The sequence below is a fragment of the Micropterus dolomieu genome, linkage group LG09 (assembly GCF_021292245.1).
Source record: "Micropterus dolomieu isolate WLL.071019.BEF.003 ecotype Adirondacks linkage group LG09, ASM2129224v1, whole genome shotgun sequence".
In the NCBI taxonomy this organism is placed as follows: domain Eukaryota; kingdom Metazoa; phylum Chordata; class Actinopteri; order Centrarchiformes; family Centrarchidae; genus Micropterus; species Micropterus dolomieu.
The window spans coordinates 27,006,133-27,026,204 of record NC_060158.1 but is presented as its reverse complement, the minus strand read 5'-3'; the positions used below and the strand labels follow the sequence as shown (position 1 = coordinate 27,026,204).

Here is a 20,072-nt window from a genome sequence, read left to right as displayed (position 1 = left end):
ACAATTTAGTGTATCACTTGATAAAATATCGCACATACACCCAATATAAATTCAGCATATGAATACTTATATTACATGTTTTTTTTAATGTTAGAATTTGGTATCTTTTTCTAATCCTTATTTTTACTCTTATTCTAATTAGTCACACAGCACAGCCTCAAGAACATGCCACCATGCATGACACTGCACATATTTTATGGGCATATGACGGATAAAAACTTTGTATTTTGAGTCTTAATGACTTTAATGTTCCGCGTCTACCTGTGTTTAACGTATAGAGGCTGGTTGACCTGTTTTTAACGAAGTACAAATTACGATTAAGGGGTCGCCAAAGATTGGGTCCAATAAACAACAATAACAGACTTCAGGTCTCTAATGGAACATTGTAAGACTCTTGGCGATCACAGGGAGGCTAATGTGAGCTCAACAGAGACGAATGAAGGATTGCCTTGAAGACAAACTGAAAAACAAAACCACCACTAGTACGCAATGCTAGTGCAATGTAAAGGTCACTAATTAGTTATCATATAAAGAACAAGTTCACAACAATACAAGTTACAAATGTTGCTCAATTTCTTTTTATATTGTTTTTTTTTACTGTGTTGTCAAAGAGCAGACCGCTTAAAATCTAACAATGTAATCCCACTGATTTCTATTGAACTTCCTATTATATATTAATTAACAAACTTTTAACCCATATGAGTATAGTATTTAACATGCACTTCCCTTCGTGAAATCTGAAATCTGCTGTAGTGAGAATTGTAATTCAACATATCTAGATATGTACATAGATTAAATATAATTATATCCACTGTTTTCTTTACAAATAATTGAATTATTACAAGTGGAAATATCCGCTTTTTATATCTGCGGTATATAATTAATCTGTAAATATAGTGTTAATTGTAAGTGTAACTTCATTGTAACTACCCATAAGTCCATTCAAGGATAGATAACTTTTCATAAAATACATTAAACATTTTGACTATCTAAATACATTTACAACCATACCAAATGAATTAGTATGACTTGAAATTACTATTACTATTAAGGACAGAATTTGTGTTTGGTGTGATTGACAGTTTAGAAGTTCTCAAGATAAGAACCAAAAACCAAAAAGCTTTTATAATTAAATGAAATGTTAGATATCTTAAATTATAATATGACTAGTCATTCTTGATTTTTTTTTTTTAAATTACAATTCAGTTATTCATACTGTAGGCACAATTCCAAAATGAATCAGTTGGTAATATGCACTCCATATTAAAATTTTTAAAAATTGGTATTTTTTAGTACAAATTGTATTTGAAATTGGAATTTCTCTTGGCCCATTTTGTGAAAATTAAAATATAAAAATTAATAAATCATTTTCACCCGACACAACAGTACTAATGTTATTGAACTAAAGCTAAATAAATTGAACATTATTTTTACACATAATGACTTCCTTAAATTGTGATTAAACACATTCACTGTGTTGTTTTTGTCAATTCTCATTTGCTTTAGTAATGAAACAGTTTGCTAAAGTAATCCCGAGATTCACTATAGTGCGCTCATGCACATTAGAACCCAGATTGTGTTCTCAACAGGGATTGGGTAATTTTGTTGTGTGGGATCATGTTAAAAAGAAAATTCAATTACAATTCAATTCAAACAGTATTTTTGAGTGAAACTGACCGAGTATGTAAATGACTTACATATGAGCTGCTAAGTGTGCAAACTGTTAGCATTATCCTGTAAACTGATAATTACCGACAGCATGTGAACAACTCTCAAGTAAAATGGCAGTCAATCTGGCAATATTGCCTTTGTAAGGTCACAACATACTGACGAAGAGCCGGTGAAATGTGGTGCAGTTTGTTTGTGGTTGGATTTAATCTCATGAAAAACAATTTCACTCAACAAACAAAGATGTAGCACTATCAAGTCAATCAAATTCCATCACATTGTTTATATGACCTGAATGAGCAAGCTGTCAGCAACATAGGAGCAAGTGATTTCTCTTTTTGAGCAATAGTTAACAAAAAACCTGTGGGTTTAAATAGTAGGCCCCTCAATAGGTGATTGTGTTTTTATTTTTTCTTTTACATTGTGACTGTGTGATTTGATTACTGTGAGTTTTAACAGAGGTGTCAGTCCCGTCTCAGCCTATTTGTGTAGGACATGCATGCATCCACAGAGCGCAATTACACTGTTGTCATGCAGATCATCTTGTGGTGCACAACTAATGAGATTTAAAAGCCAATGCTTCACACTCAGAGTTGGCACTTCAGCGTGAGTCGGATGACATGTTTAGTCGCTTTAAGTGTCATATTATATCTGGACACATAATCGCTTTGTCAGGCTCAGGTTTTCCACCGGCATTACAAGAGTATCAGCACCAATGCTCATTAACTAAATAGGCAGTTCAAGATACAAAGTACACAAAAATACAGATTTTTATTTTTTATTTTAAAGTTTTATTTATTTAATCTTTACTGAAATGTTCAGGGTTTACCACTGTTTGTATTTTTCAGAACTGTAGGGAGACCGTACAAGTCATGTGTTTTTAATCATATGCAGTCCAACTTATTAGATGCTGATTGTACATTATTAAGGGCATGTGAAAATACAGTACAGTAAAATTACAGGATCATTTTGTTCTTAATTTATAACAAGCGGAAATACATTTGTATTACTCCTTGTAATCCCAGTAACTAGAGTTTTTAAAAGAACTGATGGCAAATGATTAAGAGACTGCCGTTAAGCGGAGACATAAACTACCCAAAAAATTTTTTTAGTACACATAAAAAGATTTAATGACGATCATATTCAGTTGCCTGCTGAAGACTGTGGTACAAAACTCTGGGCTTGCTTTGGCATGTTTTAAAGTTTTACTTTTTTTTAGGAAATACAGTGCAGTGGGGGAAAGAGAAAAAAATGCATTTTATGAATGAAAAGCTGTGGCCTTCCACAGGCTAAACCCTAACTTACCCTTCAGTCTTATGTGAGATCTCAGACACCGTCAGTTTGAACACTGCAGACAGAGTGATAGAGCATAGCTGAGTTGGGTAATACCACCACTGAATTTATAAACCATATTAAACAGAAAACAAATCTTTTAAAAATATTTCACCTTTTGTGGTCAAATCCGTAGGAGCACTGATTATCCCTATTTCTTCATAATCCTGTACTCCAACAGTATTGATCGTGTCTTTTTTGAAAGATGTGATGGCAGAGCGAGCAGGCTGGCTGTGATTCAGAGAGTTCAGATAAGTTCAAGCAGCAGGGAGTTTAGAGCCAAAACGGCATCTTTACTCAGACTTCGCCATGTGTTCACGCATTCACATGTCTCCATGTTTCGGGCCCACCTCTGTGACCCATTAACCAACAAGATGTTCTGTTTTCTGGTATTTGGTAATCTTAAGACAAATCTTAATCTTAAGAAAAACGGCATCTGTGTGATCAGATCTTACCCAAAATGTCTCTAAAAGAAGCTTAAGAGGAAATTGCAGAAACAAAAGAAATGAGCAATGGTTATTTAGATTCACAATTGACCACAGACACTTGGTATTATTAGTATTAACTCATTAAACTCCATTAAAACTTGATAATATCATTCTTAACTGGGCATCACATGAAACTTCTGCTGGAAATACATAGTTATAGTTTGTAATAGTTTTAGTTGTTGGTCATCTGTAATCAGTTTGGAGTTTTCTCAATGCTACTGAACATATCCAACTAAATTATAATATACTCTAATTTACATGGCATCTTATAAAACTTGTAATTACTGTGCTCATTAGATTTTGGAACTCAAGAGAAAGTATTTATACAAATGAAAAGTGAAAGTAACCACACACATTAATAACATCACATTCAGCAGACTGGATGCATTATTCTATAGAATGTTTACAGTCAGCCCTCTAAGCACCACAATATGTTGTTTTATAATGGGGTCAAGTAACAGATACATACATCCTTGCTGCAAGGCTTATCCCATCTTCATTGAACATGAAACCTGATCAATATGGCTGAGTACAGTCAGTCTCTTAGATTATAGGTGTATTAACTGAAGTTCACGCAGTGCATCGCTCAGTGTGTCGCTCGCGTGTCTGACATTGTGGGGAAACAATATTGATTTTGCGATTTACAGCTGTTCTTTTTTTAGGCAGACAAGTTTCCAGCCCATTACTTAAGTATATTTTAATTTTAAAAAAGACGTAGACCTTTCTTAGTTAGTATTGTTTTATTTATCTTATTTTAATTAAAAATACAATTGAATGTAATTACTTATTTGGCGTGTACATTTAGATGTATACCTGCAACCTGTATATATTAATCTCACAAACAATGTACATAATTCAAAATATATTTTATTCTCTAAATTAGATTTGCCCAGTAGGTTAATCTAAATGAAGTTTAAGTCAAGTCTTATTTTGGTTATTGTTCTTTAAAAAATGGTTAATTAGTTTATTCTCAGTAAGTCCCACATTAAAATACTGTTATGTGTCATACTATAAATACACAGAATACAGGTTACAGTCTTAATAGTGAAAGGTGAGGGTTATGTGAAACACAAACCCTTCTCAAAGTCTAAACCTTAGTGTCATAGCAATCACCTAGTAGTTGGTGTGAACAATTAAATGGCTCTGACTTTAGCAAACTTATTTGCGGTTTCTATTTAAAATAGACCACAGGATAAGTAAGGGGGTTAATACACAAGTTAAAGGTTACTGGGGTTAGAAAGGGTGTCAAGCTTAAGACGACTATTAATTCTTATATGGCTTTTAAAAGGCTTTTAAAGTGTTAAAACGTTTTCTTTGAACCTTTTTATCGCTTTCTTTAGATTTTCCATTCGGTGGAAATTAGATGTATTTACTGTAGGTGCAACACGTAAGGTCTTAATCTGTGACATCGCCACTGTCTGCGGCACGTCAAGGATTTGTGGAGTGTAAGATTAGAGCTCTACGTCGTCATAAATCTCTGCTTCTCAATTCGACCGGGTGGTGGCAGGGGGGGCAGTTGCTAAGGTGTAGTCTGTGGTCTGTGGATTGGGTGGATAAAACGCTTGGGCGTCTGCGTAGGGTCAACCTCTATGAAGTTTATTTCAGGACAGGAAACTTCTAATTGCCACATTCACGTGGCTTTATACTCTTTCTTAGACCTGATTTTATTTTTTTTATTTTTTTGAGAACAAATAGTTCTTGGAGTTGACCCAGAACTTTTTGTGGTGCTCTGCTGCGGCTCTCCATGATGAACTACTGCATACCACACATGTATGAGATGCCTCACGCTGGGGTGGGAGGCTACATGGTGCAGGGCGATGGGGAGGACTGCAAGTACCCAGGTGAGGGACTCGGGTATGGACACTGTGAAACCCAGCCGCTGCACCATCTGCCCTGCATGGAGCAGGCTTGGCCTCCCAGCCAGCTCAACTCTTGCTTATACGCTGGTGGCCCTCCGGTTTTTACGAGTGAGTTTTGCAGCATGGAGATCCCTCTTAGTCATTTCCACCATCAGCCTGAATATTTCCCTGAGATCAAACCTGACTTCTCACACCTGCAGTGGATGCAGGGGGCGCACAAGAAAGGTATTTGGGATTGTATTTTTGGGTGGGCAGAATTGCTGCATGTACTCATGCTAGCTTCATTTCGAATTGACTGATGAAATTATTTCTGTTGTTTTGTGGTTGTCTCTCTGGAGTGTGTGTATTTCTAACGGTTTTCATTGTTATTTTTTGTAATTAGCGATGACTCCTCCTTGATCAATGAATCAATGATGTCTGGGATTTTCGAATTAAGTCTGATAAGCGTAAATCCAAGACTTAAGGCGTCATGTGGTGGCAGGTCTGTGAGCAGGACTTGGTGCATCTGATGCTGTGTGTCTGACTAAGGCGGGCGGGGGTTCCTTATTGATTGATGGTGAGGCAACAGAAGGCTGATTGCTTTCTTAACAAACAACCCTAATAACACTAAAAAGGTATAGATCAGTCAGTTTAACCTCCGGTCCTGGAGTCTGCCTGAGGTCAAAGCACTGAATGTAAATGCTCTGTATTTGTGTAGCGCCTTTCTAGTCTTTACGACCGGCAACCACTCAAAGCGCTTTTACACTACATCGCATTCACCATTCACACACTGTGCAACACAAACTAACATTCACACACATTCATACACTGGCGGAACAGCCACCAGGGGTTATTCAGGGTTCAGTATCTTGCCCAAGGACACTGCGACACGCAGCGTGGAGGAGCCGGGGGATTGGACCGCCGACCTTCCGATTTACAGGCAACCCGCTCTACCTCCTGAACTCATTAAGCTCAATCCCAAAATTGGGCCAGGTGTTAACTAGTTACCTAGAAGCCATAGCGCTATACGTGGAAGCCGGTGCTAATCGAATATTAGGTGTCGGACGGTCGGCCATACAAGAGTCAGCCTAATTTTAAATCTCCCTGTGTGACTTATCAAAGCAACAGCATTTAGTCGGCAGTCCGCATCTAGATGTTACGAATCGACACAAATTGCCACAAGGAACGTTGATTTACTGTACATACAGTAAATAATCGACTTGTTAGCCTTCTCATTGATCCCCACTCGATTGTGCCAATTCAGTTTCACTTTTTCCCTACATAAAAAGTACATTATATAAAAATGAAAACAATATCAAAATGGGATATTATTGTTTAAATGACCTCTTAACTTAGCAGTTAATTTGAGCTCAACAAGAACTAAAATCCAGTTGTAAACATGTGTCCCAGGTGAATGAATCCCCAGCAGTCATGAAAAATAGTTCTGACTACAAATCCAACAAAATCTAACTTTAACTATTTGGTTTTATCTTCAGGGTACATTCCAAGTTACCTGGACAAGGATGAGCTATGTGTAGTATGCGGGGACAAAGCCACAGGCTATCACTATCGGTGCATTACCTGTGAAGGTTGCAAGGTAAAACCAGCGAGTCTTGTTTGTTTGTTTGTTTGTTCTTTGCAGCCAATTCAAGGCATTTTTTCAAGGCATTTCTGAACACGTGCCTGTCTGCTCTCTAGGGTTTCTTCAGGCGGACGATCCAGAAGAATCTCAACCCTACCTACGCCTGTAAGTATGAGGCGAAATGCGTCATCGACAAAGTGACCAGAAACCAGTGCCAGGAATGTCGCTTCAAGAAGTGCATTGCAGTGGGAATGGCGACCGACTGTGAGTATCACAGGCCTCATGTTGTGTCTGCTGCTTGTCTTGCTTGTTTGTTTCTGTTGATGTGTTTAATGGGTCAACCTGCCCTGGCCGCAGATGTGTCTTTTGACATTTCCACCACATATTTAGCCAACATTTGGGAAAAATATTATACCGTGCACACAGTACTAAAAGCGGAAACAATTATCAATGAATTATTTCATTCAACCTGGGTCCAGCTTGTCAAATTCAAGGATGTGATGCTTTTCTTTGTATGACAGTAAACTGAATATCTTTGGGTTTTGGTATATATCAGAGGTCGCACGCCTCTTCGTCTTGCTCAGAGGACACAATGGTGCATGTGTCACAGTGGGGGATTGAACCATCTCTCACACCAAAGGCATGTGTCTTATCCACTGGTCCATCAACACTGCTATCATGAATATAATCAGCGGTTACAGTCTTAATGCAAAACAGTGGAAATGTGAATTGTGCACCAGTGCAGTGTGTTCTAAGTTTCTCTCACTACAGCTGCTCTTTTGTCATAAAGAACGACATTTATTAATTAGCTAATTACAGCTAGCTTTCAAGCCTGCAGTGAGTGGGTGGAGTATCAATTGAAGCGTAAGATCAGGAGGGTTGTGAGGCAACACACAAAAATCAAAGTCACTGGTCAAGAACCTCAGGAATACAACTATTTAAACATCGGATAAAGAGCTACTTGTGAATATTCTGTCCATTGTATCGTTCACTGAGTATACAGTAATTCTCGTGCACTTACAATGTATTTACAATATTATATTTGCTTCAAGAGAAGCACTTCAAGTAAAGTGTCACCTAACTTGAATGTCATTTTCTTGTGTTTGTAATGTTATGTAATTTATATATTTTTTTTATTTAGGCAGCATTGCCCTGTATTGTTAACTATATTTCCCCTCCTCCTCATTGCTGTCCACTCATTGTCTCTCCCTTTTTCTTCTTTTGCACCCCCCCAGTGGTATTGGACAACAGCAAAAGGCTGGCCAAGCGGAAACTAATCGAGGAGAACCGGGAGCGCCGTCGGAAGGAGGAACTGCAGAAAACTGTGTGGGACCGACTGGAGCCCACCCAGGAGGAGTGGGACCTCATCCGTATGGTGACTGAGGCCCACATGGCCACGAACGCGCAGGGCAACCACTGGAAGCAGAAGCGGAAATTCCTGGTGAGACACCCTCCTCCCTCCCTCCCTCCCTCCTCACCACAGCCTTTATGGTATTGATTACCCTGCTTTATCCAATCCACCCCACCCCACATCCCCCCTCCCCTCCCTCCCCTCCCTCCGCCCCTCACAGACCCCTTCCATATCACACCCGTGTCTCTTCCGCCACAACCACTGTTCCACTGTTCCCTGTGTTAATATGTCCATGTGTTTTTTTGTATCTCCTTGTAGAGTGGGGAGAATTAGCTGGACGATGGAGAAAAGTGTGTTCCTCAACGCAGCAGCACTAATTTATAATGGCACATTCTTATTCTTGTCTGTTTTGTGTCTTACCAAGCAATGATCTTTAATCGCTAATACTAATAACTTGCTTTTTTCGTGCTGTTTCATTTTTCTCTTTTTCTGTTTGTAGCTTTTGATTTCACACCTCACCCTGTTTTTGACTAATTTTCTTTTTCTTTTCTGTAAATTCTAATTGCTCTGTCCAGATTGATAGTCTGTCTCAACTGTTGACTTTATCCTGGGTTTCTATGGCACGATCAGAAAGAACACTCTTCAAGGCATAAAACGTCTTTATACTCGGCGTGGAAGAGTAGCAGATTTGTGTTAAGGAGAGGGGGGGTTTCTATCCACGGTTCTCATTTGTTGTGGAATTTGCGGAATATTGTGAAATTCTGAGACGTCTGGAGAAGTGAAATTACATTTTCCAGGAAAGTAAATTGACATGCGTCACTTAACACGAATACAGCGGAATCTATTTCACTACTTTTGCGCTTTCATCACGGTTTTAAGCCCAACTGTACTGTAAAGTAGTGTTCACACCTTAGAAAAACATTTGAAGTCGTCCCTTCATCACAATCAAAATTTCAGCGTCGTCTATAGTAGTTTAAGTGTTTCTGAGGACCTGTTTGAAGTCGTGGTCCTGAGCCTGAATCTCACCATAGAAAACCATCTTGGATTTCTGTCCTCACCTGTTTTCTATCTGCACTCTTTCATCTGTCCTCAGTTTTAACTTGTTTTCTTTTTAGTTGGCTTGACACGGGTTCTTCATTGAAACTTCACGATTCCTGTTGATTATCCAACAGGTCGAGGAAGCTATGCTTCTTAATGAAATAACATGTAATTTATTCTATACTTCTGACCAGAGTGCAGCAGGGGTGAAGGAAACTAAGGTAAGACACAAATATGTATTTAAACTGGTGTACTGCCTTTCAATTTGTGTCTGAGACAGTGTGTAGTTTTATCACCAATATCAGTTTTGACGGTACAGTCTTACTATGAATATATTGATTAGCAGTGATTTACATGCCCTAGTGCAGTGCCCGTTCACAACTCCGTTTCACCACATTCATATGTCAAACCTGCGTGATGACGATAACTCCGCTTCAACAATTCACTACCATATTAGTTTCACATACAGCAGTAAGTTCAAATCCATTTTGCGTTAGGCCGTTGTGTAATGGGCTTCCTCTTTCATACAAAGCTAGAACTTAATAAAATCTTACAACTCCATTTCAGCTACCATATTAGGTATATCAAATATATTTTGTAGACAAGACGAACAATTGATAAACCTTTTGACATGCTGTTTTAATTTTGTATTTTAAGGTGGAGACTGTTCAGACACTGAGCCATCTGTCTTTGTCGTTTCAGCCTGAGGATATTGGTCAAGCGTCCATGGTCAATACACCGGAAGGGAACAAAGTGGATATAGAAGCCTTCACACAGTTTACAAAAATTATCACCCCTGCCATAACCCGAGTGGTGGACTTTGCCAAAAAATTGCCTATGTTTTGTGAGGTAAGTGCTGCTTATTTAACAAAGTTTCATAAAATGGAGATAGAGAATAGAGTTCATAATGCTCCGTCTGGCTTCTCATTCTAATCAGCTGCCTTGTGAAGACCAGATCATCCTGTTGAAAGGCTGTTGCATGGAGATCATGTCACTGCGAGCTGCTGTGCGCTATGATCCAGAGAGTGAGACCCTCACGCTCAACGGCGAGATGGCGGTTACGCGGGGTCAGCTTAAGAATGGAGGCTTGGGCGTAGTCTCAGACGCCATCTTTGACCTTGGTGTGTCGCTGTCCTCCTTTAACTTGGATGACTCTGAGGTGGCTCTCCTACAGGCAGTCATCCTGCTTTCATCTGGTAATTGACAAGAACTTGTCACTTGTGGACAAGAATATATATTTTTAGGGAAACAGTCAAAAGCGTTAATTTTATGGACCAGTAAAGCAATATTTCATTATGGGAGTGTCCACACAAATCAGGCTCCCTCCATAAATCACAAAGGGCACTTGTCCTGCTGTCTCAAAAGCCATGTTATTTCTTTAATAATGCTTTGTTCTCTCTTGTACAGTATTATTCTGACATGAAATCCATATCAAACTAGAGTTTAATCGATTAATCATTCAGAGGAGCTTTGTCGTGCTAGCTTGGTTTTGGCTCCGCCACCATTTCTTTGTGTGACGCTCTGCATCTCATTGAAGATCAATACTGTTCTGCTGTGTGTTCTACATGTAGACATGCCATGGGGATAACCTGCCCATCTGTCTTGTTGTCTGACACACAGTAGCCACTAGGGTTTAATCAATACCATTATCTGTTGTGGTGTTACCAATATTTCTGCAAAGTAGATACTTTGTGCTATAATTATTATCTAAGTTGACCATTTTTACTGGAAACGTTACAATATTAACTTGTAAGTATTTGCCATTTATACCAGAAAAGCTTCTGAAATGAAACATTCCACTGAATGTCGGGATAATAGCATTTAGAGTATTTGGTTATCGTAACTGTGCTATAAAAAGAAAATCCAGGTTGTAATAAAGCATAGTTTTCCTGTAATTCAGTAGAAATTATTTTCATTAAAAAATAAATAGGAATGACATATCAGGGTTCTCTCACTACTGTTTCCTCACACTAAAATAATTGTCTCTTGTCTTCTTGTTTATCAGATCGGCCGGGCCTGAGTAGTGTGGAGAAAATTGAACGCTGCCAAGAGGAGTTCCTGCTGGCCTTTGAACATTACATCAACTACCGCAAACACAAAGTGGCACATTTCTGGCCCAAGCTGCTAATGAAGGTGACGGACCTGCGCATGATCGGCGCCTGCCACGCCAGCCGATTCCTTCACATGAAAGTGGAGTGTCCCACCGAGCTATTCCCTCCTCTCTTCCTGGAGGTCTTCGAGGACTGACCAATGGATTTTATTGTATGTATGTGTGTGTGTGTGTGTGTGTGTGTGTGTGTGTGTGTGTACGCACGCACATGTATGTATGTGTGTGAGCGCATACGTCAGCGCCTGGGCACCCTGGAGGTCTCAGAGGTGGAACCAGCAGAAGGCCCGTCACAATGAACTTTGTATTAGCACTACTGAGTGTCACTTCATTCCATAGTTTAGGAGTAGCTCTCTGGTATAGTTTTGGATGGAACCATTCCTTACAGTGCGGGTACATGTGAATAGCATTTTGTTGTTTTGGTTTTTTTTGGGGGGGGGGGTTGTTTTGTTGTTATTGTTGTGGATATAACCTCTCACCTCGGATTTTACTATAGGTTATTTTTGTGTTGATGATTGTACAGGTGGCATAATAGTGATTTTATCAACACTTGTGACCGTGCAAATGTTGTATTTTCCTTCCTTTATGTTAAAAAATTCAAAATGGCTGCTCACCTGATACATAACACAAGACATTGTTAGTCACCCGTTAGCCGTTCCCCCACCTGCTCGATTTTATCGGACCCATTTGTCAGTTAATACGTACAGGACATTAACTGTCATGTAGTCAGGTCATCCATGTGGTGAGTGTCTGAACTTCATCAAACTGTGACCCATTAACAGCAGCACTCATTCTAATGGACAGCAGCTCACAGGCCTTCATAAGGCTTTGGGTAGCCACACGTCACAACGTTAAGTCGGAATGCTGCGTTCCAGAGATGTCGGAAAAATCTGAATTTTGCAGCTGAACAGCAACTCACGGCAGAAGTCCGAGCGAGAAACCTGGGCAAGATTTTCCAGCAATTAACTTTTCTGAGACACCATTATTTGATGTCACATCTACACGGCAGCGCACACTGTTAACACTAAACAACAATATTGTTAAACTGTTTTTCTAATCCTCAAAACACACGGACAAGTACTTTTTTCAGTGTTGTATACAAGCATAGTTCTACCCAATACTTACCTTTGTGGTAGCTACACATGGAGTCATTAAATTAAAAGGTTCACTGACAGTTGCTAAAGTGCTCCGCTAACTACCTAGCAAACATTGCTAAATAACATGGACAACATTGGCTGTTTACCTACAACAGCATATTAGGGCCATTACTGAAGAAGAACACATTTTATTCATATAATGAAAGGGGATGTTTCTAAGATTTATCTTGGAAATGTATGAGTTGTGAGTCGCTTTGGACAAAAGCATCTGTAGAGAATGTTTATATGACACGCAAGTCAGAAATATGCAAGCAAAATCTGCACATTAATTGAACTAAATCACATTTCTTTTCCCTTCCACATAGTGTTTGTTCTTGTCTGAAGAGAACATCAAACCAAACTCCATTCAAAAATCTGTTCATTATTTGCTGATCAAAGAGATATTGACTGTCTATGGCGAACGTATGTGACACATTTGTATTACCTTTCACCGAACGTTTTTTGGTTTACAGAGCTCCTACCCAACCTCTAATGAAACAGATTGTTTAGGGCTTATTTCATAACAAATGCGGAGCTGCAACGATAGATCGATAAGTTGATCGACAGAAAAATAATCTGTCACTGTTTTGAGAATGGATTAATTGTTCATCTTAACACTTGGGAAATTGTGTTGGCCATTTTTCAGTATATTGTTACAATTTTTAAAATAAACGATTCAATGATCAAGAGAATAATCAATTAACGAATTAATTGTTAGTTGCCATTCATCTGCCTTTCCAAGTTCAGGCGTATAAACAGTGCATTATTTATCTTAAGCAAGCATTTGGAATAGCAGACGTATTGCAGGGGACAAATCTCTGTTCTTCCATGGCCCTAATACTCTGTGTTTAAAAAAAACAAAAAAAAAAATTCTGTATCTGTGTCCATGTCTTTGCCTGTGGAAACACAGTGGTTATAATTCTAACCTACCCGCTGGTTATTCACACTTCTGACACTGAAGGGAACGCTGCAGTAGCATTAAAACAAGATTGCTCATCATTGCCAGAGACTGGTCAGAACTAACTAAAGCACATAATGACACTGATGTCAGGAAAAGACAATCATACAGTACTCGTTTTTGTGTAACGATGCCACATGCTGTGCCAAAACCAAGTGAATGATGCCCTCCTCATTAAGTCCCTGCTGGACTTTCATAGCGCTACCAAGACTTGACTGGTTAATGTTAGTTAGTGCATGCAGCTGACTCGTGTTTTAGTCCACGTTATAGCAGCTTCTACATTTACAATACAACCATTATGAGTTTTAAGTGTTTCATCTCGGCCTATGTTGCCTCACTAGTCCCACATACAGTGATTTCAACCATTTGTTTATTTGTTTTGTTTTTTATAACTCCCTAAAAAGGGAGACTGTATGTTAAAACAGTGACGTCATGGTGCTAAGGTGGGTTGGGGAAATGGCTGATTGAACTGTATTGTTATTGCAGACATTATCTGTTTGTGTAACAGCCCACCACCCTTATGATGGCATGCATATACACTAACACACAAACATGCACATATACAGTACATACAGTATACCTGTACACATACTGTACACATGCACATATATGCATATATATATGTGCCTCGATAAGATATGGGTCAGACCCCACCACTGTGACCAACTGGTGGGATTTGGAGGCCAAGTGAACACTGGCTGGCCTAAACACAGTATGATTCATCATCAGCATGGTACACTGAGAAAGCTGGTGATATTGTGAAAACGTAGCGCTCTTTCCTTTCTTTTATTTTAGCCGGTATGTTCTTTTTTTTGTTGTTGTTCTTAAAGCCTCTCTATTGTATTGTCGTTTGCAATGTGACAAACATTTTGCTTTGTATATCTCGCTTTTTCAAGCTTCACACTACTCCTCAAAGCAGCTTGTGTTTTGTTTTGTTTTTCTGTGAAGTGATGCCTTTTATCAAAGCAATAGACTTGCTGCAGTGTTTGAATGACCCGGACCTCACACACACACCTCGCAAACTGTACAGACTCAAAATAAATGCACAGACAATCAGAGGGAGAGAGAAGGGGGGATAGGCACCCCGGCTAAGGCGGCCCGGTTGACATGTAGAGCTGGGCCGTGCTGAGCCAGAGCCATTTGGAAAAGTAACATTGGCCACGTTTACATGCACCCCTGTTGTCCACGGTCCTGTTCAGGTTATCTTCATGTTAAGTCGTTTGCGGGAGCCTTTGATACCCTGTCACTGGGCCTGCCTGGTGCCATTAATGAACCAGTTAACGGAGTAGTCATGGTAGAAAAAAATACAGAAAAAATCAAAAGGATGTCCCATTAGTTATGCTCACTTTTGTTTGTGCATGATAAATATATTGACCTAAAATAATGTGTGACAAGATGAACAAAAGTTGGAAAAAGAAAGTGAAATGACCCAACCAGGGGCTGGTTGCACAAACATGCATATGTTAGACAGATCTACGATCTATTTAGAGTTAGGCCAGTCTTAATTCTGCTCTGGCCCTTTTCAACCAAACAGTCCCAGCAACTAAACTCAGGAACTATATGTGGACCTAAAAGTCCCTTTGGTGCATTTGTGTTTGCATTTTCATTGCATCTGAAGAATGGTAAAGATCAGAACAGCAAATGACTTTAGCAAATTACACCTAAAAAACATTAAAACATGCAGTGAGATTACAACACTTTCATCTTGGTCGTCTTTTGTAATTTACTGTTGCATGACTGATGTTCTACTTTAGTGCGGAACCGCATTCAAACATCAAATTGCTCTCTCTTACCTCTTTTTTAAAACTTGCAGACTAGTCTCAGGAATTCGGCTGCATAACTTGGTTTAAATATCAACAGCATCGAAAGAAAATCTCATTCTAAGCCCCAATATACTAGCAATAACTGCTAATGCTTGCTTGCTTGCAGTCTAAATGAAAGCTTTACACACGCTGTAGCAGTTTTAAAGCCTGTGCTTGAGCAGTCAGTGACATCGGTACTTTAGCTCCACCCTGATAGCTGCTGGACCATTCGTACATACTACCTCAGGAGCAGGGACTTTTGGAGGGCGCAATCTATGGCCCAGGAACCAAAACTGGAACACATTCCTTAAATCGACATGCAAGTAAAGTTTCTGAGTTTCTGTAAATATTTCTTGGTCCCTTCACAGAGAAATGGCCACAATGATAGTTAAGCCATCTGTACAAAATAAAAATTAAGTAATTTCATAGCTACATTATTTGATTTTGTATTTATTTATTTTTGCCACTATGGGGCAAAACTCTACAACAAGCTGACGGACACACACCCTTGTCATTTCACTATATAATGTTCACTATATAATGTTGTTAAGGCTAACGTGTTAGCAAACAGTTTGCTATTTGCACATCAAGCAGAAACAGAGCAGCATTAGCATTCAATTGAAGTTGTGTTTGTGTCCAACTGATAAATATATATATAATAAAAAAATATATAAGTCCAATTTCCACTTTCCTTTTAGCTCTAGTTTGGTGTCCACCAACTCCTGAGGGAAATATTTGACACTTTATCTGCTAGAAATTAGGTTTTCGTCACCAGCTAGTTACTAACCATTAACTCTGCATTATCCTCCATCTTTTAACCCCCAACCCACCACCAGGTATATTTAGAACAATTTATGACATCTTTCCAGTGCGCCTTCTTTTCTTTAGCTTTGTTTTAGCTGTTGCAGATCAAAGTTTGTGAAATATTTTCAACCGTTCCCTTCAACGAAGTTGCAGCCAGGAGCTAACCCTTCCCTGCTAATGGGCAGTGAGTATAAAATTAAGATAGACTTCAACAAAATCTGAACCTATGTTTAAATATCATGAGATGGTTTCATGAAACTGAAGAATTTTGACAGTCTAAATGTGACTGTCATATCATATAAGTCTACCTGTGCAGCCAGCCCCGGGTTTCTCCTAGTCTATGAGAAAGTATGAACTGACAAGGCTAATGGTCTTTCAGGTAGGTCACAGGTTCTACTTCAAAATTTTTTAAAGATATGTTTTGGGATTGCGTTCTAAAAGTTTTCTGTGCCCGAGTAACTGGACAGTTTGCAGCATGGTTATTTCCCTTAATGCACACTAAGTCACTAACAACATCGTGTGCAAAACAAAACCAAAAAAAGATTAACTTAACTACAAAAATCTTTAAATCCAAACAGGGTGATAATCTAGACATTACAGCAGTATCCCTTAGTCATGACATTTCCGCTTAATCTCATTAGGAACTGGCACGTCATTTGATATTTAAAAAGAATGGATTGTTAGCTCAAACAAGGTAGTTTTTTTTCTGTAAAAGTAATTAACCAAAATGATTTACAGTAATGTCAAAGCTGCAATAATCCGCTTTAGTTGGATATTTGATTGCAGAACACACAATTACACACAAATTATGGCCTTATAAAGGTAATATGGCTAACATGTTAGCAAATTATTGCCTATGTACACACCTGCAGATGTGGAGCTAGTATTAATCTGGAGTTGTTTCTGCTGACATAATGAATGTAAATGTAATATTCACTCAGTCTCAGTGTTGTTTTTTCAACAACTTCTGAGAAAAATATTTGGCTCTTTAGCTGCTACTGTAAATGCTTCATTGTGTTCACAAGCTAGCAGCTAACTTTTTCTGTGTGCTGTTTGCTGGAGGGCAGGTAGTGTACAGTTGGCCAGTAAAGGAGATGATAAGAATATTGAGACATAACTGAAACAGTTCAGTTGTGGGCCATAACACCAAAACAATGAGCTGAAAGATGATTAAATGCTCCATAGAGCTGAAGAGCTTTGCTCTAGCAACTAGAAGTGACCTCTTCACATTACATCATTGTTAATTTAAAATTAATAATCAGTGTAGCTTTGAGTTAAAAAAAAGAAAAAAAAAAAAGAAGAAGAAGCTCAAACATTTTTCTTCAGCAAATTACATTAAAATACTAATTATAGTAAGCATTACAAATCTTAACTTTTCTTAGTCTATGATATGAATGTGTTTTTTTGTAGGGTATGTATGAAGTGGAGTAAATGGCTGTAAGAATAGGTAGGATTTTTACACGTCACCCACTTACTTGAATTATCATATGCACAGAGCTGTTGGTGCATGTAAACATAGTCAATGCTGACTGCTGGTTCAGAAAATGTTTACTGTTCCTGAAGAGGTGCCAGTACGCTGTTATCTCTCCCGCGAGTTGTTACTCTTAAGGTTACTCAGTTACAAACCAATAAAAAGAGTTGCACCATAGAAAAGCTATTTTACAGTACAAAGGAAAAAGGATGTATATTTTCAGACTGCAGATTTTTTTTTTACGGATGTTAGCATAATATGAACATGAAATTGTTTTTGCATAGTGTTAAAAAAAAATACAATATCTTGCTCTCAAATCTATGTCCACATCTCTGTAAAAGAACTATGAGCAAGACATAATCATAATCTTAAATTAGTGCATTAGTTCTACAATTGACATCAATTATTACTGTAGCTGGGATTCACTGTCAATACAAAGCAGCACAGCTACACATTCAAGGAAAACGTCTTGGTCAGTATAACCAGCATCAGAGTCATCCACAGTTAACACAGATTTCTCTCCTTGTGTGTTTGAGTGTCTTCTTGTTCAACTCATCAGTTCAAAACGTACTGGAAAACCGTCACAGAGAAAGGGAGATAAAGTGTGTAAAGTGTAGGAGTAAATCTGTGGCAGCAAAACAGAAGATGAGAAAAATGTTGTTCCAAATTTGCTGTCTTGCAGTCCGCATTTTACTGGAGACATTATCCGGTAATCCATTGTTCAGCTTTGACATGAGCATGGAAGACCTCAAGAGGAAATGATTGATGATGATTGCAGCTAATGTGAACTGGCTCTTCAGAATAAAGATGGTTTTGAGAGAATTTGTTTTGTGCTTTTTTGGTTGCATTTTAATATTAAGTGATCTTACCCTTGTTTTTCTGCATGTATTTATTTATTTATTTGGGCCATGATTGTCTTCCATACATCTTAAGTTGTTCATCAGCTTGACTTTTTTTGGCTCAGGATGAGAATGTTCTGCCTGATGTTTTCAAATGCTTACTTTCAAAATGTATTTTTAAAAGACTCCTTCTCAACACTGAACAATGGTCGGCTGATATAGAAGCTCTACTAATTTAAATAAGGTCAATCAAAAGGCCTCAATTAGCTTCAGTCAAAGTGTTTGTTGGTTTACCTAACCTTCCTACATTGCTATGTTTCTTGGTTAATCAGTGGAATAGCGTGAAAGTAACAATTAACCTCTTTTGAATACAGGATGAAAATACCAATGGTAGTAAAATGTAATAATTTTTTTTTTTTTTTAAAGGGTTTCTTAAAATTGAATATGAATTTTTCTTGATGAAATATGTGTTATATTGGTTTTATATTGTTTTAAATAAGAAAACTGTTAATGGGTAGCAAATGAGTTCTTATCAATACCAAATTGATGGCTTATAATGTCTTTTTTTGTGTCAAATGTCCCCTACAAAGGACATGTGTTAAAACATAAATGAAATATATTTTTAAGGAAAAAAAAATCTTTGTGATATGTTCTTACATCTCAATTACTGGAATTTTATGTAAAAGAAATCAAAATGTAAAACAATTTTTTCTTCCGTGTCTCAGGGAGGACATTATTAGGTACTTTGAACCAAATTTGCCAACCATCTGAATATTGTCTTCATTAAACATTTGACTGTTTATCATTTTACTTTGTGGAAATTTACATAATATTGGAGATGTAAATAATAAGATCTGTATATGTGAGAGGACATTTTTATCCTGTATTTCAATAGAGGAACATAATTATAATCTAAAATATTAATATGAAGCCTTTATGTGGAGTCTGTATTGCTTGCAAAGAACTGAAATTACGTATTACTTCGCTTCCAGAGGGAACATGAGGAGGCTGCAGATGGTGCTGGAGTCCCAGGCTGCGGGGAGTGGCAGTGAGTGGACGGAGAGACGAAGCTGCCTTGTTGCCATCTGCTGATGCATAGTGACACTACCATAGTCACACTGTTGAGCTCTGACTTCTCACAAGTTTAGATCAACCAAATGATCTGCACATGATCTTCTTTATAAATGTCATGAAGTTTCCATCACAGATCTGTAGCTTAGTCATTTTTAATTTCAATATTTGGCTGTTCTAAATGGTGATGGTTTTTAATGCTTATACACTGAATTAAGAAATTCAGGAAACAAAAGTCTTTCTTCTGCACAGTGAAGGAGTTCATATAGGAGCCAAAAGTTAGAATTCCATACTGCATAGTCAGTATTAACGCGACAGAAAAACAAAGAAAGACATTATGCTTTCTTTTTATGTTTAATTAGCAGTGGCTTTCTAAAGTCATAGTTGGATGGACACCTGATGGTGAACTTTATTTATTTATTTCCTGTTAGTATAAAAATGGTATGAACTCCAGGTATGGAGTTGGGACGCAGTTAAAATCTAAATGGCCATTTGGTGGTGCTATTGCATCCATACCAAGACAAAAAAACAATGCCTCGTTAGTCCCTGTTAAAAGTTTTAAATCTGTCCTGCTAATGAAAACCTCT

At 38.1% G+C, this 20,072-nt stretch overlaps 1 protein-coding gene across 10 annotated transcripts in view; it reads left to right on the top strand.

Moving 5' to 3' along the window:
- The window catches only part of thrb (thyroid hormone receptor beta), a 98,970-nt gene extending 80,573 nt beyond the window's left edge, over positions 1-18,397 (top strand). For 7 of the 10 annotated variants that reach the window (XM_046058032.1, XM_046058033.1, XM_046058034.1 and 4 more), the window contains 7 exons: positions 6,823-6,923; positions 7,025-7,172; positions 8,144-8,349; positions 9,432-9,518; positions 10,000-10,146; positions 10,235-10,493; positions 11,303-18,397. In XM_046058032.1, coding sequence (XP_045913988.1) covers positions 6,823-6,923; positions 7,025-7,172; positions 8,144-8,349; positions 9,432-9,518; positions 10,000-10,146; positions 10,235-10,493; positions 11,303-11,544 — 1,190 coding nt within the window. In that variant the 3' untranslated portion in view covers positions 11,545-18,397. Of the gene's footprint in view, positions 1-4,327; positions 5,573-6,822; positions 6,924-7,024; positions 7,173-8,143; positions 8,350-9,431; positions 9,519-9,999; positions 10,147-10,234; positions 10,494-11,302 lie in introns of those variants that run through there. The other 3 variants (XM_046058037.1, XM_046058038.1, XM_046058036.1) reach the window with 3 other exon arrangements.
- Positions 18,398-20,072: the final 1,675 nt, after the last annotated feature.